Source organism: Esox lucius, chromosome 10 (genome assembly GCF_011004845.1).
Source record: "Esox lucius isolate fEsoLuc1 chromosome 10, fEsoLuc1.pri, whole genome shotgun sequence".
In the NCBI taxonomy this organism is placed as follows: Eukaryota; Metazoa; Chordata; class Actinopteri; order Esociformes; family Esocidae; genus Esox; species Esox lucius.
This window is the reverse complement of record NC_047578.1, coordinates 3,083,192-3,110,243: the sequence shown is the minus strand read 5'-3', so window position 1 is coordinate 3,110,243 and position 27,052 is coordinate 3,083,192. Positions and strand designations below refer to the sequence as shown.

Below are 27,052 nucleotides of genomic sequence, written 5' to 3'. Positions count from 1 at the left end.
GTCAGTCTCTCTATTGGTTAATTCTTTCTTCGTTGTCTTTGTCTTTCAATTTCACTTCAGTTTCATTTTAAAATTCATTTTTGAGTGTGTTATTAGATGTTGTGCACAAATGATGCATGACAAGGGAAAACAAATAAATAGATGGATACTGATTAGGTTCACAATGTTTGTACAGTTCATCTACCAATGGGTCGCACATCCTGCTGCTGTGATTGCACATTTCAGTATTTTGCCTGAGAGACAGGGTTTTGTCGATGTTTGATTTGGTTTCAAATTATTTGTGGGTCTGTATGATTTGAGGTCTGATGTCAGCGTCTCTGATGTCTTACATTTGTCCGGAGATCAGGAAGTGCAGATCTGCTTCCACCCCATATTGTGGGCTGTGCAGGGCCCTGGTCACTGAATCTGTACCTGGTCAAGGTGATTTTCCTGATTTTGGGTCTGTCACGATGTGATTCTGCCACTGTGTGCTTTGTTCAGGTCAGGGTTGCGTTCCAAGTTACTTGGTTTCTTTCTCTCTTTCCCTCCATCTCTGTATCTCTTCATTTCTATCATTCCCTCTGCCTATCTATCTCTGTCTGTCTCTATCTCTATGATATTCTATTTCTAATTTTTCTCATTCTTTACCTCTCTTTCGCTTTTATTCTCCCTGTCTCTCATTCTCTATCTCTTTTTCTCTATCAGGCTCTCCATTTTTTTCCCTCACTTGTCAGCACTCTGACAGAGAACAATTAATCCCCCTGGCACAGCTCTTTGGTGAAATTGTATTTAATTCTCCTGAACGCGTTTTTCCATGGGGAATAGTGGGCAGTCGCTCACGCTCTCCCTGGCCACGGCCACTTGGCCCTGTGTGGTCTGTCTGCTCAGGTGAGATGTGTTAGAGACTTCAAACATTTATTTGACCGTTGATTTCGGTTACTGTCATCAATGCCACCTGAGTAGTAATTGGTCAGCAACCCCCCCCCCCCCACCCCCCCCACCCCCCCACAACCCATCACCATCCACCCCCGGCCTCCAGATCTGTTGATCTGTCCTTCACCACTCTCTCCCAGTGGAACTGCTGAGGGCACTATTTTCTTTAGTGCGAATTGGGACTCAAGCTTTCATCAGTTACCCCAGCCACCATATTCTGGTAGGTTCTTGGAAAATCCAGCCTGAAAACTCTTAATGGCGTTGCTCGTCAAATATCCAATGCTCTTTAAACTCCCTTTAAACTAAGTAATGTGGGACAGACACGCTGTGCTGTCAGACGGGGTCATCAGGGCGCTGGAGGGACGGAAGCACGTGCAGATGAGGGTGTGTGATGGAGGGAGAGAAGGAGGGAGAGATGACGGAACCTAGAGATGGAGGGATTGAGAGAGGGAGGTATGCAGAGAAGGGGCGATAGTGACTAAGGTGAGTAATAGATGCTGGATAAGACAAGAGTGTATAGAGGAAAGTTTGAGGGAGGGAGAGACTGAGGGAGGGAAGGAGAGGGGGAGGGAGGGGGGGGGTGCTGGTGACCGGGGCAGCTGATAGACCGATCCAGCTGTCTTTGCCCTCCACATCAGCATGCCCTGACACACACACACACACACACACACAGAGAGAGAGCTGGCCAGCTCTAATCCCACGCAGGACCGATTAATTTTAAATCCTCTTTCAATCCTTAAGCTTGCTTTCAGCACCCAGCTACAAGCTACCAAAACGTTTTAGACGTTTATATTCCACTTTGGTGCATCTTTCTTTGGTGTCACTGTTTCTCCCTCCCCACTGCACATCTGGGGGCGTAATGCCCTGACAGAGCTGCTCCGCAGAGAGCTTCCCTGTTTAGTGAACTTCTTCATATATTAACTTCTATTTCCGTAGGGCACCGATTCTTCCCTTGCCTTCAGACCTTTCCCACTCGTCGCAAATTCTTCCCGCTAACTCTTTCGTGGGCTGCTATTTCCGTCATCTATCTCTGTGCGTCTGTCTGTCTGAACGTCTTGTCCTGTGAAAACAAAAACCAATTCCCACATATGACAATGCAAATATTTCTCTAAGGATTAATAGGATATTCAACACATGATGCTTCCTTGTTGTTGAGTTCAGGGTCTTTGTATCAGCCTCAGCGTCTCCAGGACCCGTCGTCTATTGATTTATTTAAGAGCTGTTTGACAGGTCCCTGCTAGATTAAATGCAACACTTGATTAAATGAGGGCTAGTGCTGTATTAAAAGCAGGTGTGTAAATCACATAAGCCCTGTATAGAAATGATGCCCTATTTACCCTTTAGTTTGTCTGCCATGGCTAGGAGACATCTCACTGCCTTTTTAAAGAAAAGGGACTCGTTTGACTGGCGCTCCATTGGTGACGACGTCTCATCTTGCCAATGTTTATTGATACGGCGTGGGCCACAGCAAGTTAATTGTTGTATCTCAACCCAGATCTGACGTGCCCGAGACAGCATTTTCCACCGCTGTCATCAGAGGGTGAAATCTTTGGTGGAGGAATGGTGACAACACCTCCAAAATGTCCACGTCACATCCTTGTTACAGGTGACATTCCACTCAAGGAGACAGTCACAGCTTTGACCGTTGTGTCGGTGGTTCTCAGACCTCTCTCCTCGGGTCCCCAGGGAGAATGTTTACCAATGTGTCTGAGATCTGGCTCACCTGAATCCCTTACATGATGACTCGTTTGTCATGTTTCATCAGGTGTGAATAAATTACATTTGATCCAAGGGGAGAGGTCTACTGGACCGCACTGTATTTGTGCGAGAGGATCTGGTTCTGGGGTTTCTCAGTGTGAGCTCCAGAGGGTTGTTCTCTAACTCAGACAGGCAGGTCTGGGTTTTAAAGGACAGCAGTAAATACATTTCTTCGTTTTTTGCAAATGGAAAATGTCTCCGGTAGAGTTTGGGCCATTAGCCCATTTAAAAAGTATTTGCTCACCAGTGACACACGAGAACTAGATTGACCTTCTCTGTACACATGGGATGCAGTCATTAACAGTCTGTCATTAATGTATAGTCTGTAGATTGACAGCTTGGAGCATTTCCGGTACATTTACATCTTAGTCATCTAGTTGAAACACTTAACCCATCCTACTGAAGGGGGACTATCTTTTTGGGCTTGTCCCCCTGTGGGGTGTGTCCTGCTGGGTTCGGACACAGGTCAAAGGTGGTAGGTTACACGGAATAGGATGCCGTTTGGGACAGGGAGCCTGTGTGTTTTGACCTGGCATGGGGGTCAGAAGTCAAAGGTCTTGTGTCCTTCAGAGAGGAACGTCCTACAGACCTTCCCCTATTCAATTCAGTGATGTCCGTTATGGTTCCAACAACCTGGACCTGTTACTCCCTACCACTTTCCCTGCTGGGCCACGCTGAGCCATTCTGCTTTCTTTCACTGCACATCCAGCGTGTGTAGAGCGTGTGTAGAGCGTGTGTAGAGCGTGTGTAGAGCGTGTGTAGAGCGTGTGTAGAGCGTGTGTATAGAGCGTGTGTACAGTGTGTGTACAGTGTGTGTGTGTCAGTCACGTCTTATTTCATAACCGACCAGGCTGACTTGGTGAGGGGATGAGACGACGGGAGGGGATGAGACCACGGGAGGGGATGAGACCACGGGAGGGGATGAGACCACGGGTGGGGTAACGGAGAAATGAGAGAGGAAGTGAGATTTTACACTGTGTGTGTGATGGAGGGTGTAGGGAAGGCTACGAGGAGGAGAACGTGTGGAGAGGGGAGTCCTTTCCTTCTTCATCTGCCCCCTCCTCCTTCCTCACTCACACTATCTCTGTTTTTCTGTCCCTCTCTTCCTCTGCCTCTTTCTGTCACTCTTTCGTCTTCGTTTTCCATCACTTTCTTCTTCAGATCTCCCTATTCTGACAGATCCTCATACTGTCCCTGGTCCAGGACAACATAAGTGGCCGGGTTTCATGTTTAATATCTGCCCCAGCCTGACCATGCTAATACCCCGTGCATATTTTACACTACCGGTAGTATCCCACACCAAGACCTGATGGTATAGCCCGGTAAGCCCTCGACATGATACACAGGCTTCGTCATGATCCAGTTAAGCTGGTGACCCCCCCCACCCCCCCCCCCCCCGTTCTGTCCCGGTATGCCTAAGCCGGCGTCCGTGTCCCAAATGGCTCCCTATTCCCTGGTCAGTGCTCCATTTCTGACCAGGGCCTGTTGTGCCCCCGAGAACAAGGCGCGGTTTGTGTAAATACGTGACGAGCCGCCGGGCTGGCGACGCAGATTCTCTCTCCCTCTCTTCCACACACACACACACACACACACACACACCAGGAAGGTTCAGTCTGCGGTGGGGTTGTTGATGAAGTGGGGAATAGACACACAGGAATACACACTCACCTAAAGGATTATTAGGAACACCTGTTCAATTTCTCATTAATGCAATTATCTAATCAACCAATCACATGGCAGTTGCTTCAATGCATTTAGGGGTGTGGACCTGGTCAAGACAATCTCCTGAACTCCAAACTGAATGTCAGAATGGGAAAGAAAGGTTATTTAAGCAATTTTGAGCGTGGCATGGTTGTTGGTGCCAGATGGGCCAGTCTGAGTATTTCACAATCTGCTCAGTTACTGGGATTTTCACGCACAACCATTTCTAGGGTTTACAAAGAATGGTGTGAAAAGGGAAAAACATCCAGTATGTGGCAGTCCTGCGGGTGAAAATGCCTTGTTGATGCTAGAGATCAGAGGTGAATGGGCCGACTGATTCAAGCTGATAGAAGAGCAACTTTGACTGAAATAACCACTCGTTACAACCGAGGTATGCAGCAAAGCATTTGTGAAGCAACAACACGCACAACCTTGAGGCGGATGGGCTACAACAGCAGAAGACCCCACCGGGTACCAATCAGCTCCACTACAAATAGGAAAAAGAGGCTACAATTTGCACGAGCTCACCAAAATTGGACAGTTGAAGACTGAAGTCAGAATTTGGCGTAAACAGAATGAGAACATGGATCCATCATGCCTTGTTACCACTGTGCAGGCTGGTGGTGGTGGTGTAATGGTGTGGGGGATGTTTTCTTGACACACTTTAGGCCCCTTAGTGCCAATTGGGCATCGTTTAAATGCCACGGCCTACCTGAGCATTGTTTCTGACCATGTCCATCCCTTTATTACCACCATGTACCCATCCTCTGATGGCTACTTCCAGCAGGATAATGCACCATGTCATAAAGCTCAAATCTTTTCAAATTGGTTTCTTGAACATGACAATGAGTTCACTGTACTGAAATGGCCCCCACAGTCACCAGAGCTCAACCCAATAGAGCATCTTTGGGATGTGGTGGAACGGGAGCTTCGTGCCCTGGATGTGCATCCCACAAATCTCCATCAACTGCAAGATGCTATCCTATCAATATGGGCCAACATTTCTAAAGAATGCTTTCAGCACCTTGTTGAATCAATGCCATGTAGAATTAAGGCAGTTCTGAAGGCGAAAGGGGGTCAAACACAGTATTAGTATGGTGTTCTTAATAATCCTTTAGGTGAGTGTATACCTCCTGTTTGTGCCAATGTGCCTCCAACCCTTTTGAACCTGACATATTTGGACACAAGCGCCAGCGGAAGGTATCGACCCTGACCCCATCACAGAGCGGGCACCCTCTGCAGTCCAACCCAGGGGAAGTAAGAGCACGCTTCTCTCTTAACGAGAGGACAATTAGCGGTGGCGTAATTGTTGGGGGGGGGTAATGGTGATAACTATGGCGATAATGATGGCAACAACAATGGTGATAATTATGTGCTAATGAGGGCAATGGCGATGGTAATAATGATGGCAACAACGCTGGTGATAATTATGTGCTAATTAAGGCAATGGCGATGACGATAATGATGGCGATAACAGTGGTGATAATGGTGGACCGCTGGGAACAGGAGAGAGGTGGGCTGAGGTGCAGCAGAATGGCAGTCCTGGGATCTGTCCCCAACGAGATTCCTTTTAAAGGGCACTACTTTTAACACTGGGTGTACCAAGAAGTGCACTTTGACATTTCCCAGTCTCTCTCTTTATCCCTCCCTGTCTTCCTCTGTCCCTCCTCCCCCCTGTCTCTCCCTGTCTTCCTCTGTCACTCTCCCTCCCTCGGTCTGTGTCTGTCTCTCTATCTGTAAATACTCTGTATGTATGTCTGTTAGCATGATGATTCTCTCCTCTCCACACAATATGCGCCGTGTTGAACCGGCTGTTTTGTCTTAACTGAAAAATAGACCCAGGACAACACGACGAGTCCCAAATAAACAAAACCTCCTCAAACACTTTTACCTTTTCTCTGGTTATTCCCAAATGTAGCTTTTGCCATGACGACAGACGAGGCGACAGAGAGCCAGCAGAAGAAGCCCAGTCACCAGGAGGTAGAGCCGCGGCAGATCACTCCGCCCGACCCCCAGGAAGTGGGGCAACGTAGCGCTACTGCCTCGCCCCAGAGTCCCGACTCGCCTTCGCCCTCCTCACCCCAGGAGGAGGTGAAGCTGAGGCCCCGGCAGCGAACATCGGCTGGCCGTGGCCTCTCCCGTCTGTTCTCCTCCTTCCTGAAGAGGAGGTCCGAGTGTGAGGGGGAAGGGGGAGAGAAGGGAGGGCACGGGGAGGAGGGCAAGGCGCCCATTGCCGACTGCGAGCCGGAGCTGAGGATCGAGGGGGACCAAAACCTGGACCTGCACTCCATCAGCAGCAACGAGGCCCAGGTGACTTCCCGTCACTCCCTTCACACTCTCACACGGGTGACTCCCCGTCACCCCCTTTACAGTCTCACACGGGTGACTCCCCGTCACCCCCTTTACAGTCTCACACGGGTGACTCCCCGTCACCCCCTTTACAGTCTCACACGGGTGACTCCCCGTCACCCCCTTTACAGTCTCACACGGGTGACTCCCCGTCAACCCCTATTACAGTCTCACACGGGTGACTCCACGTCACGCCCTTTACAGTCTCACACGGGTGACTCCCCGTCACGCCCTTTACAGTCTCACACGGGTGACTCCCGTTCACCCCCTTTACAGTCTCACACGGGTGACTCCCCGTCACCCCCTTTACAGTCTCACACGGGTGACTCCCCGTCACCCCCTTCACAGTCTCACACGGGTGACTCCCCATCACCCCCTTTACAGTCTCACACAGGTGACTCCCCGTCAACCCCTATTACAGTCTCACACGGGTGACTCCCTGTCACGACCTTTACAGTCTCACACGGGTGACTCCCTGTCACCCCTTTACAGTCTCACACGGGTGACTCCCGTTCACCCCCTTCACAGTCTCACACGGGTGACTCCCCATCCCCCCCTTTACAGTCTCACACGGGTGACTCCCCGTCAACCCCTATTACAGTCTCACACGGGTGACTCCCCGTCATGCCCTTTACAGTCTCACACATGTGACTCCCCGTCACCCCCTTTACAGTCTCACACGGGTGACTCCCCGTCACCCCCTTTACACTCTCACACAGGGCTGTTTACGTAATGTGTGTGTGGTTGTGTAATGTTTGTGTATGTTGATGTGTAAGGTTAAGTATGTGTGAATGTGAGTGTGTGTGTGGCTTCTACCTATGGTGCGTTCAAGACAACCTGAAAGTAGGACATGACTTGCCTACGTCTTCAGCGCGTTCAAGGCGACTGGAAATTGCAGCACCACGAGCTCAGACAGGGAATAAATCATTCTGAAGAGTCATTTAACTAGAGAGCATTGTCCTAGAACTTTCCAACCTGGAGATCACTGACGTCTCGGTCTGAACTAGTTTTATTCCGAACATTCAGCCTTGTACACGTACAAACAGTACTGCTTCGCTGTGAAAAATAAAAGCAGAGGTTGAACGTTTTCCTGAAGACCTGTTGGGGTTAAGGCCTGTTCAGTGATTTGCTTTAGAGTTGCATGTTTTGAGCAGGATTCCGGGTCTCTATTGAAGTCAGCACACGGGGCATGGTAACGTTCAGGACAGCATGGTAACGTTCAGGACAGCATGGTAACGTTCAGGACAGCATGGTAACGTTCAGGACAGCATGGTAACGTTCAGGACAGCATGGTAACGTTCAGGACAGCATGGTAACGTTCAGGACAGCATGGTGACGTTCAGGACAGCATGGTGACGTTCAGGACAGCATGGTGACGTTCAGGAATACGGCGGGACAGCCTGGTGAGCAGGGGGTGCCTGGGAAAAGGGTCAGAAGAGGATGGAAGGGGAAAGGAACAACTGAAGCTGGGAGGTGGAAGGTGGCAGGGCGTGCCGGGCCAGCGCCTGTTGAGGTTTGAAGCTCATTCAGGAAGTCTCCAAGGGCACCTGGTTGGACGATCCATGAGAGGAATGTTAATATTGAACACGTGACATTGACAGCATGGAGTTGAAACCAGCACAAAGAAAGGTGACATGTGACCGTGATAGATTACTGTACCTGGTCTAAACGCTCTCCTCATAGTGTCATTGTCGATGTGTCTCTCTCTGTCTCCCTCTCTCTGTCTCCCTCTCTCTGTCTGTCTTTTTGTGTCTGTCTCTCTCCAATTCAAATTGTCCCTCTCATTCTCCTTCTCCCTCCCTCTCCTCCCTACTTCTTCCTCTCCTTCTCCCTTTCCTCCCTCTCCTTCTCCCTCTCGGAGGTCATGCCTCAGATCAGTGACTCATAGTGAGGCTCCCGTCGGCCTCCGAAACGCCTCCCTACGTGGCGGGCTTCATTTGACCAGAGCCCAGAGGCTGTTTGCCACTAGGAGTGGCAAAGGATTAAGGATGTAGGGAGCCTTTTGGGACTCAGCCAGAAACACGGGAGTAGCCAGTGACTTGGTCCTGGCCCAGTGGGACGTGGAAGGTTTGCCTGGCCGACTGGCTCCGGTCGCCCATGCTTCCTTTCCTCCGATCGGCAGCTATTTTAAGGCTCTCTGATCCTTCCATCAAGGTCTCTGGCGTTCCTTCGAGGCGCTTCGCTGTAGTGACGCTTTTTACAGTTGTATTTTCTTTTCGCCGGCGTTCAACCGACTAATGACGCTCGTGTTTCAAAGTCAAGGTAATGAAGTGTGTGTGTTTATTGTCTGGACGTTCTGTGAGACTGAACGCAGCCCGCTGGACATGCTGCGTATATCAATATGTTGTCTTTGTCAATACCTTTCTTCAAGTACATTTCTTACAAATAAAGGCATCTCAAGGAGCTTAAACATATTGTAATCGTTTTAATTATAAAAATGATAGAACTGGACATATTTAAATAATTTAAAAAAAATACTGATTTACATTGTAAACCATAATACTAAGATTGGACATGAGAGATGAATGCCATCAATATAAATAAAAACACAGAGCATTGACGTTAGTCAAACAGCCTTTTAATTTTTGTTTTTTTAAATAGATATGGTTAAAATGTAGTATGTTAGATTGTCTTGTCTTTTCTCCAGCCCTTCCCGACAAACCAGAAGGACGACCCAGACACAGAGAAAGATTCAGACGACGAGGGCGAGAAGCAGGAGGAGGAAGACGAGGAGAAAGGAAACGAGGACGGTGCCCAGGAGAAGGAGAACGAGGAGCCCAAGCTCGAGGCAGCGGGGGAAGGAGAAGCGAGACAGAACGAGGGGGCAGACGGAGAGAAAGTGGGAGAGGAGAAGACGGCGGAGGGAGAAGCCAAGCCTCCTAAGATTCCTCGTCGACCCAAGATCATGCAGATCAAAGTCACTCTCCTAGACGACACTCTGTATGAGTGTGAGCTGGATGTAAGTCAAGAGTTGTTGTAGCTGTGAACCCAGGGGTCACAGCTTAGTTAGACCAATTTGGTTGTGCTGTTTTGCCAAACTCTTTTTCGGCATGGTCACCTTTTGTGGGCGTGGCCCCGGGAAGGTCGCATCCCGTGGGTTCCTAATTTCATGAGTGCCGTCTCCTCTGTTGCTGTAGAAACATGCCAGAGGTGTGGAGCTTTTCACCAAGGTGTGTGACCACCTGAACCTGCTGGAGAGAGACTACTATGGTCTAGCCATCTGGGAGTCACCCTCCGTCAAGGTCTGTAGACCGTCAATGACCCTAAACCTAACCTTCGTCAAGGTCTGTAGACCCTCACTTGACCCTAAACTTGCCCTCCGTCAAGATCTACAGACACATCTTGATCATAATTCACCATGACATGTATTCACGTGTAGATTTGCACGCCTACCTTACAGAACACAGTTATACACGTGCTTCTGAATCCACGTTTTGTCTCTGATGAGCTTCCTGTTTTGCCTCCCCAGACTTGGATGGACTTCACCAAGGAGATCCGTCGGCAGGTCCAAGGTAAGATTTAATACTGCACCTACAGTACCATTACTTAAATATGCATACAGCTCTAACAGCAGTGGAATTGAAATCCGGCCCTCGAAGCCAGTTCCACTCCATATTTCCATTGCAACCCTCTAGGGTCTCAGCCTTCTGTTCTACCTCATCATTGCACACGCCTGTTGTCCCAGGTCTTAATTAGTCCCTGATTAGGGGGTTGCAATGAAACTATGGAGTGGAACTGGCTTAGAGGGACATGTGAATCCCACTGACTTACAGTATCAATAAAAATAAAATGTTACAACAACCTTTCACTGTCGACAACTGTGCAGTAGACGTTCATAAAGGTCATAATGACTGTGCTTAGCGTTGAAGCTTAAGAAAGTGCAATAATCTTATAATATATAAAACCCTCTCAAATTTGGCAGAAATATTCTAAAATATCAGTAACTGCAATACGTGAAGTGACATTGAAGTGGTTCATAGTGAATGCAAAAGAAAACCCCCAAATGATTGATCTGGTGGACTGAGGTGGTCGAGCGGTTTAAGACACTGACTCTGGAGCTTGTGTGCAGTGTTTCTACCCTCAATGAAATACAAATTAACTTAGACTTGTGCATATTCTTGCTTACTATTAACAGCAATTTCTGTATGCTAGTTAGGCTGCCAGCATATACGAATGGGAGTTAGCATTTTGCAGCAACGTCTTTTAAACCTAAACAGGTCAGTGTATACATAGAGAGCAGCAGAACAAGCCAAATAAATTTGAAAATGGGACTTGATTTACTGCAACTGTGTTTTTTTTCTCTCACAATAAATAAATTGTGATGGATTTGACGAATGACCACATTTTGGACTGTGCTCCATGGACATAATCCGGCTGTTCTATGACCTACGTTTCCGAGTTCTGTTGCTTACCGGAGTTCCTCGTGTGTCATGGCCTCTCGCCAACATCCTGGTAATAGACTGTAGCGAGGTTTATGAAACACGGTGACACCCACCCATTTTGTACTCCGCCCACATAGGTGCAAAGTTAGACAAGATCTGTGCAGACACACAGTCGTGTACAGGTGAGCCGAAAACGCCGTCGTCATCCATCGCTCATTGGTCATATTCATTAGTGCACACCGTAGTAAAGCATTCGGCAAACGGAACCAAAATGAGGGGGTTTTATTGGACCAGTTCAGGTTAGTTTCAGTCTTCCCTGTTTCAGTCAGTTTTCTTCGGTTTGGTGCCTAGTGAATACGACCTAGGTCCTTCAGTTTGCATGTTATAGAGGAACCTCATCTAAGGAACCCACTGTGTCGTCATGCTTGGCCTTGGTGTTTCCTCACAGGCACCAGCTATGACTTCACCTTCAACGTGAAGTTCTACCCACCAGACCCGGCCCAGCTCTCTGAAGACATCACCAGGTACCGATCCATAACCCCCCCGTGCATGCCAGGTTGTTTTGCCCTCCTGCTGCTTTGCTCCTGTTTGCCATTTGCCCGTTGTCTTTCTCTCCACCTCTCACCATGGCTCCTGACCCTGCCAGCTGAGTTCATTAATAAACTGGATTGTTTTGTCCTTCCACCGGCTCACCTCTGCCCCCCACCCCCACCCCCACCCACGATTGCATAAACGTCCTGGCTTAAACCTAATTAACGCTGTCACACCAAGGGGGGAGGTTGGAAACAACTGCTCCTTCCTGGAAGCCCCGTGGTCCTCTGGCATTAACCCTACATCTGTGGTCCTCTGGCATTAATCCTACGTCTGTGGTCCTCTGGCATTAACCCTACGTCTGTGGTCCTCTGGCATTAACCCTACATCCGTGGTCCTTTGGCCTTTTAACCCTACGTCCGTGGTCCTTTGGCCTTTTAACCCTACGTCCGTGGTCCTCTGGCCTTAAACCTACATCCGTGGTCCTTTGGCCTTTTAACCCTACATCCGTGGTCCTTTGGCCTTTTAACTCTACGTCCGTGGACCTTTGGCCTTTTAACCCAATGTCCGTGGTCCTTTGACCTTTTAACCCAATGTCCGTGTTGTGCTGGCTGCTTGATTTCTGCCAAGATGGTGGCAGGTCCAAATATACTGCACAATGTTTTAAAGAAAACCTCCATTGTCCCAACAAGGATGTGTATTAATCTTCAGGTTTTTTCCGCTGTCAGTGCACCTTAGTTTCAGAGCAGTTTAGCTACAGCCCTAATCTCCTCCCCAGGTACTACTTATGCCTCCAGCTGCGTAAGGACATCCTGGGGGGTCGTCTGCCCTGCTCCTTCGTCACGCTGGCCCTGCTGGGGTCCTACGCGCTGCAGTCGGAGCTGGGCGAGTATGACCCAGAGACCCACGCTCCGGATTACGCCAAGGACCTGAGACTGGCGCCCGGCCAGACCAAGGAGCTGGAGGAGAAGGTCATGGAGCTGCACAAGACATACCGGTGAGGGTGCACGTGCACGCACACATGCGCACGCACCTCATTGAGCTGCATGTGTGAGTGGGAGGATATATCCACTCCTCCATTCATCACCACGCTATTCACGTTTTCCCTCCTGCTGGAGACTCTTCTGCTATTTTAAATATCACTGATGTGATGTTTTGTATGAAATGCATTCGCAGTAGGAGGACATAAGGGTTGATTGATCTTGTACATCTTTACTTTCTTCTGGTTTGTAATATTGTACTTGGTTAGTGTTACAGTTTAATGCCGTTTCAAACATTTGCATACACCAGAAGTTTACACTTCCTGTTTCGCAGGAGAATTACGGCAGCAACACTGGTCAAATGATGGCACATCGCCTGTGTGTGTCGGTCGCCTGTGTGTGTCGGTCGCCTGTGTGTGTCGGTCGCCTGTGTGTGTCGGTCGCCTGTCTGTGTCGGTCGCCTGTCTGTGTCGGTCGCCTGTCTGTGTCGGTCGCCTGTCTGTGTCGGTCGCCTGTCTGTGTCGGTCGCCTGTCTGTTTCTCCATGTTAAATCATTATCCCTGCCAGCGTGTCACATGTCACCTGTCCGGAATCACCCAGCAGGACAACAGCGCGTCCCTTCTGACTCGACAGTCTGTCCCGCCCACAGGTCCATGAGCCCCGCCCAGGCTGACATGGCCTTCCTGGAGAACGCCAAGAAACTCTCCATGTACGGAGTGGACCTGCATCAGGCCAAGGTAACGTAGCCGGTCAACAGGGCGGCCGTTGTGTTCGGTAGGCTGCATTCCTTGCACCAAAACAGTAGGGACTTCGGAGTGGACTCAGTACCGGCGTTCGAGCCACAACCTGCAAATGGCTAGAAAATGCCACGACGCTGGCCGGGTCGGGAGTCCTGCCTCCCTGGTGTTGCCCTGGAAACCAGTTATTCTCACATCTGTCCTGATGAGCACCAGGCAGGGCCAGGTGATCATTATAATTATGATAATTATGGTGATGACAGGAACGTGGGCCGTGTAGCAAATGGCGCCCTATTCCTCATGGGCCCTGGTCAGGAGTGCACTAGCTAGGGTGCTCGGTTGCGGTGTTTTACGTAATCGTGTTCGATTTCCCCCCCCTCCCGCCGCTGCTCTGAGTCAGCTGTGAAGACAGGGTTTCTGTCTCTTCACGGAAAAAAAGACTGCAGGCTCAATGGCGGAAATGAGGTCAATCTGTTTGCATCAAAACCGGGGATTTAAATAAAATGTGGATGTGAGGAATCCTGAACGGGAGGTATATGCTGCCCCCAGGTGGATGGATGTTGACATTGCACAGCTGGGCTGTGCAGCTCCGGTCCCGGAGAGACAAGTCTTCTGGTTTTTATCCTCTCCTTTTAATCAGAGACTGAGTAAGACCTGTTACTAGGCCATACCAGGAGGGAATTAACCAGCAGGCAGAACCCCCCCCCCTCTCAAAATGATGAAGCCCTTGGGGACTGGAGTTGAATAGCCTTAAAATAAACAGTTATCAAATCATGCAAATGTTTGCTCCAGCAACGTTTTTCACTCAGCCTCCCTTCCATCCACCGCAGGATCTCGATGGGGTGGACATCATGCTGGGGGTTTGTTCCGGGGGTCTGATGGTCTACAAGGACAAGCTGAGGATCAACCGGTTTCCCTGGCCCAAAGTCCTGAAGGTCTCCTACAAGCGCAGCAGCTTCTTCATAAAGATACGCCCCTCAGAGGTCCGCTGGTTTCTCTTTTATTTGTATTTATTTTTATTTACACCATTATTTTCACCAGGTTTGGAATGATTAAGAACACGTTCTTATTGTCGGCAATGACCTGAGTGCAGTTTTGGGTTAACCACCTTACTCCGGGACAGAACGACAGATCTTTTCTGCCTTTGCCGGCTCTGAGATCAGAACCAGCTAAATGATTGATGTATTTTAATGTTGAAACCCCCAGGGGATCTAATCTTCCAAGAGTCAGATTTGTGCCACGGCAGTCAGACGTGAAAGCAGAGTGGCCATGTTAAAGTCTACAGGTTGCTGACTGCCGCTTAGTGCTCATTCACATGCCTTTGTCTTTGAACAGTTGGAGCATTACGAAAGCGCCATTGGCTTCAAACTGCCAAACTACAAGGCCTCCAAGAAGCTTTGGAAGGTGTGTGTGGAACATCATACATTCTTCAGGTAAGGGGTTGCCTTCTCACCTGTACCGCATGTCATCATAATGCCATTTAACGGAGCGGGGGAATCTTCGACTAGTAACGTACTACTAACGTGCTATTAACGTACTACTAAAGGTTGATAATAGCGTTAGCATCACCTCAGGACGTCCTTTGGCCGTTGCAGAGCTACTGCCCTCCGGTGCCAGGCAGTTATGTCACAGTTACACCGTTTCAACGTGTAGACTGAAGTAACGCTACGCCGGTCTCCACAGGCTGACCACCACCGAGGTGGCCACCACTCCCAGGAGGTTCCTGGCGCTGGGATCCAAGTTCCGCTACAGCGGGCGGACCCAGGCCCAGACCCGGCAGGCCAGCTCCATGATCGACAGACCCGCCCCTCTGTTCCAACGCTCGGCCAGCAAGAGGAACTCCCGCAGCCTGGACGGAGGTTGGTCGATTGTGCCTGTGTGTGTGTGTGTGTGTGTGGGGGAAGTGTGTTTGGGTGGACTTTTCCTGGTTTAACCACAACTAGAGGTAAGTCTCCGTCTTTTTGGGGCCCCTCACACAGAGGGGGGAGGAGAACGGCTTGTCCTACTTGAAGGATTCTGGATACCATCCACCGTCCAGCTCTGGAGCAGTGAGGTACAGTACTGAGGTACAATACTTCATATTACCCTGTGCCAAATGGCACCCTATTCACTACAGTCCCTGATCAAAAGTAGGGCACCGAACAGAGAGTAGGCTACCATTTAGGACGTCCTGTCTCACCCTCTGGGAGGTGCCGGGTAACACCTCCTCCCTCTCCTTTGTCCTTGCGGTCGCCGCTCCTCACCCGGGAGGCGTTGGGTTACGGTTCCCGATAACATCTGTTTTTATTTCGGCTGACAACTCACGGGGTGTCCGGCTCCCTGACTGGGTGTAACCAGGCAACGGCGCTTCCCCGTCTCACCTCCTGGCTCCTCCATCTGCCGTCTCGCCTCTCTTGCTAACCCCGACGCCCCGGAAACGCCAGTGCGGCCGGCCGGCCAGTTACACCGGCAGCGGATGACCTCTGGTGGTGACCTTTACTCTCGAGGTGACCTTTACTCTGGAGCTGACCTTTAATCTTTTCAGTGTGTTGATATGGGGATGCCGCTGCCGCTGTCACAACAGATTATCAAGCTCATCATTATGATAAATACTGCAGCCGCCTTCGTCTGTTACGTTACTTTGCTTTTCACTAAACATTCAACCTTGGCGATTCACAACCGTGCGGCTGTCTGTCTCTGACTCCGCTTTTATACCTGGCCTGAGCCTAGGAGGCTTTTTCCACTACTTTGCCCTGGTGCTGACCTCACTCCCAACCTGAATTGTCTCTGGGAGTCCATCTGCTTTACCCTGGAGCTCGTCAGGAAGCGAAGAGAGGTGCTGTCAGCTGTAAGTCTGTCTACAGAGGCTCCATGTCTGTGTTCTCATCCCAGCTGACTCAGAGGATGTTTGTCTACCATTTCCCCTTGAGGTGACCTCATAATGGAAGCTGTCTGAGGAGAGTCAGAAGAGTGTCAGTTGCCAGCCTGCAGTGCTTCCCCTGGCATAAAAAGCCTGCCTCTGCCCACTCTCTACTCTCCCTGTCTCGTTTGCCCGCTTTCTTTGGCCTCGCACGTTTGTGCCACCTAACAATATCTGCTACTGCTGCTGAATGCTTCGCTTTAACCGTCTGGATGCTGCCATTCTCATCATGTGTAGTTAATCCTGAGTCTGACGTCAAACCTGGAGGCCTGCAATAGCTTTCAGAAGGTTTTATAAGCAGCTCCATGCCCCCACCCCCACCCCTTGGTACAATCTTCCCTGCAGGATGTTATTAAAGCCTTATCGAAAGTAACCTCATTAAAAGTCAGTTGCGAGACTGCAGTCTTTTTTCGGGAAAACATGCACTTTGTGAACATGCATTTTCTGGAGGTGTGGCCTCTTGTGACCCCTTCTCTGTTTAAACGCCTATCGGAGTGTCCCTTGATTGGGTGTTAGTTCGCTGCAGTCTTGTTCAGCGTAATAAACACGTGTCCGCATCCCTCTAGCTAGACATGTCGGTATTAAAGGTGCACACGAAGAAGTGCCGGCAACACCGGCAACACCGCCAACACCGGCAACACCGCCAACACCGGCAACACCGCCAACACCGGCAACACCGCCAACACCGGCAACAGCGCCAACACCGGCAACAGCGCCAACACCAGCAACACCGGCAACAGCGCCAACACCGGCAACAGCGCCAACACCGGCAACAGCGCCACAGACGTTGACACAAGCAAGATGCAAAACACAGGTGAAGTGTCTGACTGCGCCGTTTTTTCGCCATGCCTGCTCGTCGTTTTTCGCGAGGCTTCGAGTTTAAGTTTAGTTTAGCACATGCAGCCCTTTTCAGTATGTGGGTCGTTTTTACGCATGCTGGGATGTGTGTGATCTCTGGAGGAGGTTTGTCCTGTAGATGGACCCGGAGGGGGACTAGACAAGCTCGTTAATCCTTCTGAACTGCTTCTGAACTGCATCTGAACTGTAAATATCAGAACTAGCGGGATTAGGACAGTTTTCTCACAGACCGGTGTCGCCCCCTACTGGTTGTTTCACCCGCGGCAGTGGGACCTGCCACCCTACATCTCTCATTATCACCCTGAAACAGGTCTCTGGATCCGTCTCGTGATCGCGTCCACTGCTGTCCTGGCACTGATAATACCTGGCTTTCACGTCAGACGTTTTCAAGTACAGCCCGTTTTCCTTATTATCAATCACAGAATCGATCAATGTAATGTCGACCCCCTTCCTCCAGCTGTGGAAGCCTCCTCTACCAAGGTGGAGGTGGTGGGGAGCAGGAGGAGGAGCTGTGGGGCAGAGGAGGATGTATGGTTCATCCTGCTGGATCCTCATCTCTCCACGCGGGACCTCATGAAGACGTCCAGCACGTCCAAGAGTGAGTCCTTTCTGTTTTCTGGTTTAAAATAAAACGTGAACAAAAGGACATACGACGTGCTGTCAGCTATGTTCCCAGAACACATCTAAGAAGTCTTTCAGCTTTTGTATTTCATGCCAACTGTCTCTGCGGCAAACACTCACCCTTCTTCCGAATCAGCTAACATCTCCGCTGGCTTTGATTTCCAGCCTTTTGTTTCCAAAGCGCCGAGTGACGAGCGAGACTTGGGAATATGGTGACGAGACAACGTGACTAAAAAACCAGTGAGTGTGATGAATCCGTTTAACATGACTCTTCCCCTGTCACCTTTGACACAGCTCTCCTCTTGCCTGCCTTGAGGTCTAGGAGCCAAAGGTCACGCCTGCCACGCTTGGCTGAGCTGTCCGTCAGTGTCTCCATTGAGGGATCTCTGGGTTTAATCAGACGTGACCAGCTTCCAGTGTCATGACAACAAGCCCCCAAAATGACACACATCAGTCAGTCACAACCGGAACTGTTGAGGCCACGGACTGGGTGAGAGACGGCGTGGACCACGCCAAGCAGCAGTGGTGCTCCACAAAAGAGATTTTTGTTGTTCCTGGAGAACTGAGTAGTGGGACACAGATACTCCCAAGAGGTTCATAGTTCTGTAGACTTTAACCTAAATAATAAAATTGGTTGGAAGGTTCCTGTAATTTTGGGGTGAATAAAATACTTTGGGAAATATGGAATCCTCCAATCTAGATCTCTGGGATTTCTTTTTAAACGTTTCCCAACAGAGTTTCCCAAACTATCCTAACCAAGCCTATCCTAACCCTAACCAACATAACACAACCCTAACCTAACACAACCAGTCCTAACCTAACACAACCAGTCCTAACCTAACACAACCAGTCCTAACCAACCCTACCCCTAACCTTTTCCATGACGTGTTTTCATGTTTCAACCTCCACAACTTCACACCCTCGAGTAGCTCTTCACCTTGGCAATAACACAAAGACAATTACCCTGTTACAAAGGCAGGTGAATGAAAGTGACATCTTTAACCGAGGCCATTACTGCAGTCTTATTGTTGCCTGGTGATGAATGGGAAATGTAAAGGCCCGTCAAGTGGATCCTCTCAAGATTTTCATATCTCATTCCCCAGAGTCATTACCGCTTGCTCTATCTGCACGTCTCCTGACCCTGTGAGGCAAAGCTTCTCCGGACCCTGACAAGAGTGACAGTATCTTGGACTCTGTAGCCGCTGTTCTGTGACATCTGAACAACCTGCTTGGTTTTTCAGGAGATCTCAGTGACTGGAAGCTTCTGGAAGAACATCCTACTGGCCCAGGAGACCAAGCGCTTCACTGGCCCAGTGACTGACTGACCTTGTGGATGTTCAAGAGACAAAACCCGGACGTGTCAACATTATGCTTTGCTCCCAGGCAGATAAAAAAATGAAGGGTTGTTTTAATTCTTTCCCGCTTACTTTATGAGTCGTTTCGAAAGACAACGTCAGACTTTAACAAACTGCTACTATTGTGTTTTGAACTCGAAATGCCTTCAGGGATAGTACGTGGCTTTGATTTCACGGCATCTGCCGAGCCTGTGTGGGAGCTAAATAAAAATCTATAAACTTCCTGTGGGAGGCTGCTGGCCCCTTCCCACCCACTGTTCCTTGCGGTAAATGGCAGAGGCTTGAAAATAAGTGAACAGCACTACAATGAAGAAGAAGAATGGTCCTAACTTTTTGGAATTGGAAACACTACAAGGAGATCACCCCATTCTGTTTCTGTTATAACAGCCCCTGCTTCACGCTGTCTTCTGCTTGAGCTGTGGATGTGTTGTTTTCCGGGCCCCACTGTTCTTAACCCGGCTTGGCAGCTCATATGGAACCGATCTGCTATTACAGACCTGTCATGCCACTATTATCAGAAGGGATTCTTTGATCTACACCCACTCATTCGGTGTCCGTGAAGGACGAATTGCCCGAGTTGCTGGCTGTAACACCTCCTCCGGAAAACGTTACGATCGGTTCCAACTTCAATCCTGCGGGATCCATCAGTTCCAATTTGTGTCCCGCCGGTTCCATTGGTTCCAAGTTCCATCCCCACTTCGAATTGGTACTGATGCAGTTTAACGTGTGCGTGCGTGTGTTGGTAACTGATGGTTTGATGTGTGTGTGTCCGCCAAGACATGTCGAATTACTTCTCATCACCTGTTCTCTTGTAACTACTTAAGTTTGAAAATAATAGACTTTTTTCTGATTGCCTCCAGCTATGGCGTCCACACCAGACAAGAGCGCTCGTCCGGTGAGCGCTCCCATAATGTCCCCGGTCTCCCCCGGCGACGCCACTCCGTCCCCCATGCCCTCCGCCGTGCCCCGAGGCGAGCGACGTGATGCGTCCACCCCCGCCGGTCGCCAGTCACGCTCGGCAGAGAGGAGGAGTAAGGAGGAGGCCAAGGCGGAGAGTCGGGTGGCGGAGATGTCCAAGACGCAGAGCTCCAGACCGGAGTCCACCACAGAGTTTAAGGTACTGGACACACACACACGTAGATACACACACACACGTAGATACACCCACACACACACACACGTAGATACACCCACCCACACACACGTAGATACACCCACACACACACACACACACGTAGATACACCCACCCACACACACATGTGCATCTATAGTTCAACTGGACAACAAACTCTTTTTTTCATCAGTCGTACAAGTGACCTTGTTGATAATTAAATTGCGCGCTCCTTGAACTAGCCGGAACGACGCCTCCTGGGAATGAAAGTGCATTATGTAATATGGACCTACTAGCTAAATAACTTCTCCATCTAACAGATATTTTATATCTTAGGCAGCAGACTTTTTATTTCTACTTTAACAGAGGTTTTTGTGTTGTTGCTTTAACCGGACAAGGCATTCTGGTAGCACAGTACGTCCCGTGAGTGCAGTTCTTTCGGGCGCTTACGAGTCAGGCTAGCTTTGTGGCGCTCCGCGCTCCAGTTGAGCGTCGCCGCCCCCCGCTGGCAGCACAGTGTACTGTCCAAGCTCTGAGGTGTCCGTGTGATGTGACGTCCCTACAGAGGGAGGGAGCCAGGAGGGAGCGCAGGCACCACGCCCCGGCTGTCACCGCCACCAACGGGACCGAGAAGGAGAGAAAGAGCCAGGTTTGTGGCCTCATCCGTGGCTAGCTAACGTCGTAGCATGAGACGCATGAGATTCGTTGTTGGACACTTTTACCTGTCCGGAGTCTTTATATACTGGTGATACTCAAACATGTTACGCTACATGTAGCCGCTTTCTGAGGCTAATATATTAAGGCATGGGTTTTGACACATGATTCATGTAATAATTGTCAGTAAAATATGGATATGCGGGGGTTTAAAAGAAGAGATGCCTGGAATATACTAGACGTTCAGTAGGTCTGACTCAAATATGGAGTCGGGGAGTAGAACTAAATGCATGGAACTGATGTATGAAAATAAAGATTGGGGAGAGGAGTGGGGGGATGAAACAGGATGTGCATGGAATATTCTAGGCTTGATGCATGTCTGACTAAAATGTTTAAATGAAGAAGTGGTTTGAGTCGGAAAAACACTAATGTTACAATACACCACTGTCTCTCTTCTGCTCTGGGGAATTGCCAGCATTCGCCCCGAGAGAGAACCGGCACGGAGGCGGTGCGAGCGAGGAAGGTTAGATGATCTGTCCACCGTTAGTCCCAAATGGCACTCTACACCTGATGAAGTGCACGACCTTTAGGGTGCCAATTGGGAGACACGCTGCTCATCCTCGCTTCTCTTGCCTTATCGCAGAATGTTTTCTAAAACAGCTGTTATTTCAAATGGGGGGGGGGGTACATATATTTCTGTTCTGGTACTTAATTTTTGTTTTTGGCTGTTTGTTTCCCTGTCTGGCCTTGTATATCTGTTGTTCAGCTATACAAGAGAATGCTGTTTGGCTGGGGAGACCTCTTCTTGGCAGTGATCAAAGACTTCTTATTGAGAAAGAAAATGTAGTTTCCTTTGGGTTGGCTGATTGGCGCTACACAAAAGGGGAAGTGCACAATCATGTGCGCATGCACCTCCCCCACTGTAGCGCCTCATTCCCTTCCTCAGGGAACCAAGGTTATGTACATAACCAAATGTTTTCTGATGTCTTGTTTTTATTACGAAACAAGCGGACGCCACTTATCCGATTGTGTTAGGCTTGCCGTTCCCTCCCCCTGAGCAGGGATGTTGACGTAATTCTTCAGAAGGCTTTAAGGAATTCAGAAGTAACAGATATGCATGACATGGCTACAAGCGAATGAACCAGGATTGACCGCGTTTGTCCTTTTAGAAAAAACACATTGATAAGAATCACAGGAATGACACAGGGAATGGCTGTTTACCAATTCAGACTAACCTGCACAACAACTCATCCATCACTATCACCACGGTTATCACTATCACTACTGGGGGGGGGGGGTAACTGCACAACACCACGGTCACTACTGATGACCGTGTTGACCCTGGACCTTTCCACTCACCCTGCACTCCGCTTTCGCTACACCTCCCATGGTATATATGTCATGTGAACCATCCCCCACCACCAGGAATGGCCACATAAATACCTGATGCAATCGCAAGTCAAACAGCCGCATCAAAGTTCGCAGAGTAGGAATAATTAAAATTTTACGTCTTTCTTGAGATCAACCTGTCTCTCTTTTTTTTTTGTTTTCATTTTTCACAGAAAAGAGCTAAGAAACTTGAGGGTGAAACTATTTATATCAGACATAGCAATTTAATGTTGGAGGTTTGTATGAAACTAGAATATTTGGTATATATTTGGTGTCCTTTTTGCTCTTAGACTGTTCTGTCGCCGCATGTTCTCAGTCTGCATGGGAGGCCTTCTCTTGTCTCTCTTATTTTTTTCTCGGTTTGTCTTGATTCCTCTGTTCTATTCTCTTTCATTTTTACACCCACCCCGTTTCCAGCTTAACCCTAAAGGCTTGGCATGCACTCTTCATCTCTTCCCTTCTAATGCAAGTACTCACTTCACTTTGATGTTGTTTTGATCACAGCTTCTTCATTTCGTTCTTACCCACATTTGTTTAATATTTGATTGGTATTGTTGCCTCTCCTACAGTCCAGTGTTATATAAAAGCCAAGCATTAAGTCTAAAATCGTGCAACAGTTTATTCCCTATTCCCTTTTGATTTCATCTGGCTTGTGAACCTTCTGTTTTGTTGTTTCACCTGTTTGGTCGATATCGACACCCTTCGCTTGCTCCTTTAGGAAGTAATTGCCATAGGATGTCAAACAAGATGCATGTGATACTCATTAATGACTGTATATATATTTGAGGGAGGAGTTACAACCAAAATGCATCCAGTTATGTCCCATTGTGACAGGCAGATGGGCATTGGCGCCATTCCTTTGCGTATTATGCATCCCGCCATTGCTGTCCATGTTGTCGTTGACGCTGCCATAGCCACAACGCTCCCCGAGCTCCGACCTTCGACCTCTTTTCTGATTGCCTACTTGAACGACTCCCTAGTCCTTATACCGGGCGCCGGTTTTACCAGAGCCCCCACGGAACGTCTCCGTCGCGCTCGCTGCTCCGCTTCTGCATCCATCCAAACGTCACGCTCTAACCCCTCATTGGTGTTGACCTCTGACCCAGGTCCGCTTCCCAAATGGCACCATATTCCCTAGATGGTGAACTATCTTCGACCGGGGCCCACGGAGGCGCCGGTAAAGTGGTGCGCCGTGCAGGCAGCGGGTTTCCTTTGGCGACGCCGTCATGACCGGACTCGCCGGTGTAATTCTGTCCTTCCATGCGTGACGTCGTCATAGTAACTGTCACTCTGGGTGAAGGATAATGGGACACATTGCCCGGGGAGATCAGCTGGTGTGTGTGTGCCTGTGTCTCTGTGCGTTTGTGTTGTCTGTGTGTGTGTGTGTGTGTGTGTGTGTGTGTACGCTCAGGCTTTGTGCGTTCGAGTACTCTCATCCACATTCACCTGTCCTGCACCCGAGTGTGTGGTCGCATTCTTTTACCTGTGAAGTGGTCACATGGTTACCTGGGGTTAAGGACACGCCCACCCTGCCTTTTGGCTGCATGTGTGTCGGGATGGGTGTTCTGTAGCTACAGTACAGCGATAATGTTGCAACACAGGGATTGTGTACTAGCAGCCCTGAGTCAGGTTTGGGAAAAAAATCTATTCTGAATTTTGGTTGGTAAGATCTCTGAAAAATGCTGCCAAAACAAACAGATGTCAGTAACGAAGAGGCTAGTCAGACATCCAGACGAGTTCTGCACCCTAACATGCCACGTTACACATGCGCATGTCAGGCCGGTACGAGCAGGTTCAGCCGTAGGAAGGATTGTCAGACCTTAGGAACCACGGGACCATTTCATTGGCCGGGAGCCAGACGGAGGCCCTGTAGTCAGACAAGACACCGGTCCATGTGGCGTGCTGTCTGAGGAACGGCACGGCCGTCATTTAGCCGTGGAGGAGACTAATTCCTTCTCAGATTTTATCTCTCTCTTCTCGATCCAAACATGTTTGGTGAATGGGCAATTACTAGCTGGATGACTCCACTCTCGTGTGCTCCATGAATATGGATAAACAGGGACACTTGACAGAGACGGATGATCTGAAGTCCAGACGAGAGAACGGAGTTTATGAGAGCATGGAACAACGTCTTGTTTGTCTACAGACAATCCTATGGTATTGATGTCCTGAGGACTGTTTTGAATTGTGACAGGCAGTGGCTGGCCTCTGTCAACTGTGACAGCCAGTGGTTGTCCTCTACCCACAGTGACAGCCAGTGGTTGTCCTCTACCCACAGTGACAGCCAGTGGTTGTCCTCTACCCACAGTGACAGACAGTGGTTGTCCTCAACAAACTAACTGTTTCATGTGGTTGGGAAATCATCAATCACCTTGCATCATGTCAACGTTGAACTCATACATTTGTCATAACCAGTCATAACCCTGAAATAATGTAAATGTTTTCTTGTCCCCTTCTCTTCCAATCTCGGTGCTTGCAACCTTTTGCCCTTCCCTGCTGTGTCTTCCTGGCTCTTTGCTTTTCACTGAACTTTGAACTGTGACCTCTATCCTCTTATCTGTCGCTCTCGTTCCCTATGCCTTTGTTTGTCCCTCGCCTTCTTTTCACTGTGTCTGTTTTTCTCCCCCTCTACACCTCTTTTCCCAATCTGTCCCCTTTCTCAACCTTTCTTTCAATCTTTTTCTCCCCCTCTACACCTCCCTTGCATTGTCTCTCTCCATCTCCTACCTCCCCTTCTGCCTCCCCAACTCTGTCCTAATCTCTCTTTCCATCCCACCCCCTTTCTGTCCACTTTGCCACCCCCTTCTCTCTCTCTCTCTCTGCCTTTCTCCCCCCACTCTTTCCCTTCATGTCTTTCACCCCCCCCACCATCCATCCGCCCTCCCAGGACCTTGATAAGACCCAGACGGAGATCATGCGTCACCACACCAGCATCAGCGAGCTGAAGAGGAGCTTCATGGAGTCCGTCCCGGAACCACGCCCCAGCGAGTGGGACAAGCGCCTGTCCACCCACTCGCCTTTCCGCACGGCCAGCATCAACGGCCAGCTGCAGTCGGCGCCAGACGGGGTGAGTCCACGCCGACAGAACCGGAACCGGTACAATCGAGGTGGGGCGCAGGGGAACGGGCCTCCACCCTTATAGTCACCGGCGCCGTAACGGGCGAATGTTTGCCCTGTTCGTTAAGTCAGAGGAGCCGGGATTAGAGGTTGTGAGTGCCCTTCTTGATATTCCATTGCTGTAGTCAACAGCAGCTCTGACGCTGAACTGGGGACAGCGTAGCAGCTCCTGGTACTCAGCAGAGGCGAACACACAGAGGCCTTTATTGTCTCCGGGCCCAGATGAGGCACTACCAGTGTTTCCCGACATTGGCGAGAAAGTGGAAAAAATGCCAGCTACATTTTGACTCGTTTTTTAAAATGTTTAAATTTTTTATTTGCTGGTGCAAGTTTCACCGCTACGGATGTTCTGTGGGTGTGGGTTCATTTAAATGGTGTATTTGACTCTCAGATGTTGTTTGTCGTCTTGTTGTAGCCATTAGTTCCACAAGGGGGCGCTGTTGTCTCTCGCCGCGTCAGTTTTAGTTTTTGACACAAATCAATGTCCGGCCACTCTGGAGGATGCGGTCGTCTCAGTCAAGTCAGTGTCCAGTTACTACAGACAGGCAGTCGGATGGTCCTTTACACAAGGCTGACGCTCTGAAATTCAGAGAAGAACATGTCTCATCTCCTCGCACTTGGCCGAAAGGAGCGACAGGAACGTTCTTGCCCTCGGGGTTCACGCTATACTGGGTCTCAGTAAGCAGAGTCAAAGCAAGCGGTTCAGAGCGTTGTTTCTCCGTACTGAGAACCGCCTGTGTGTCTCAATGTGCGCAGGGGAGTACAACCGCTTTTGGACCATCTTCCTTTTTGTATGTTCATGTGCGTCAAGATTCTGTGTGTGTGTGTGTGTGCGCGCGCGTGTGTGTGTGTGTGTGTGTGTGTGTGTATGCAGGCGCGGACGGCCTCCCTATTGGCTGCTGACAGAATAGTCTGCGGAGTATCAGAGGTAAAGGTACTCTTATTCAGTCCTTATTGGCTGTGCCGGGGCTATGTGGCAGTGTGTTGGGACTATGTGGCAGTAAGACGGCGGTGTTTCTTTACCAGCTCACGATAAAGAACGGATACTGGTGTGTTTGGCAGCTACCTGGAGGCTGAATGGCCAAAGCTAGGCAAGAGGGGGCGCTGCCTGTCCTTCCTCCTCTGTACTGTGCTCTTCCCCGCCCCTGTCGCCTTCCTGTAGGTGGCCCCTTAAAGCCACACCCCCTTAACATTTGCCGACCCCGCCCCCTCACCGCTGCCTCCGTCCCATGATTGGCTGCCACCAGCATTGTCTTCCCGCTTTGGTCTGCCAATGAATTTGCATGGCTGGGTTTGATCCAATTGAGAAGCTGCATGACTCTGATGATGATTACCTTGTCCAATGTGATGATAAGAGATTTAAAGAGCAACAAAAATAAGTAAACATCCACAGAAACAAACCCTCAGCAACAGCAGCAAAACTGACTTCTGTTCTCCTCTTCATTTCATTATCTTCTTCTACTTAACCTGTAACTCCTCCCCAACCCGTAACTCCCTGACCTATACACTGCTTGACATGTAACCCCTCCTCCCTGACATATAAACCCTGCCCTCAACATGTAACTCCTCCCCCTGACCTATAACTCCTATCCTACCTCCAACTCCCTTTTCCTGACTTTTAACTCCTCCTCCCCGACCTGTAACCCCTCCTCCCTGACCTATATCTATCCCTCACTGGTGGTCTTATGTTTTATTCT

At 49.5% G+C, this 27,052-nt stretch overlaps 1 protein-coding gene across 18 annotated transcripts in view; it reads left to right on the top strand.

Moving 5' to 3' along the window:
- epb41a (erythrocyte membrane protein band 4.1a) overlaps positions 1-27,052 on the top strand; it is a 55,598-nt gene that overhangs the window by 13,032 nt on the left and 15,514 nt on the right. For 7 of the 18 annotated variants that reach the window (XM_013135466.3, XM_020050382.2, XM_013135463.3 and 4 more), the window contains exons 2-17: positions 6,290-6,681; positions 9,368-9,679; positions 9,858-9,962; positions 10,190-10,232; positions 11,240-11,284; positions 11,551-11,626; positions 12,412-12,630; positions 13,263-13,350; positions 14,181-14,333; positions 14,686-14,783; positions 15,034-15,209; positions 19,944-20,200; positions 20,761-20,844; positions 21,325-21,372; positions 22,412-22,474; positions 25,126-25,305. In XM_013135466.3, the coding sequence (XP_012990920.2) occupies positions 6,290-6,681; positions 9,368-9,679; positions 9,858-9,962; positions 10,190-10,232; positions 11,240-11,284; positions 11,551-11,626; positions 12,412-12,630; positions 13,263-13,350; positions 14,181-14,333; positions 14,686-14,783; positions 15,034-15,209; positions 19,944-20,200; positions 20,761-20,844; positions 21,325-21,372; positions 22,412-22,474; positions 25,126-25,305 (2,339 nt within the window). Of the gene's footprint in view, positions 1-6,289; positions 6,682-9,367; positions 9,680-9,857; positions 9,963-10,189; positions 10,233-11,239; positions 11,285-11,550; positions 11,627-12,411; positions 12,631-13,262; positions 13,351-14,180; positions 14,334-14,685; positions 14,784-15,033; positions 15,210-19,943; positions 20,201-20,760; positions 20,845-21,324; positions 21,373-22,411; positions 22,475-22,655; positions 22,704-25,125; positions 25,306-26,229; positions 26,284-27,052 lie in introns of all 18 variants that reach the window. The other 11 variants (XM_020050386.2, XM_010873077.5, XM_020050385.2 and 8 more) reach the window with 9 other exon arrangements.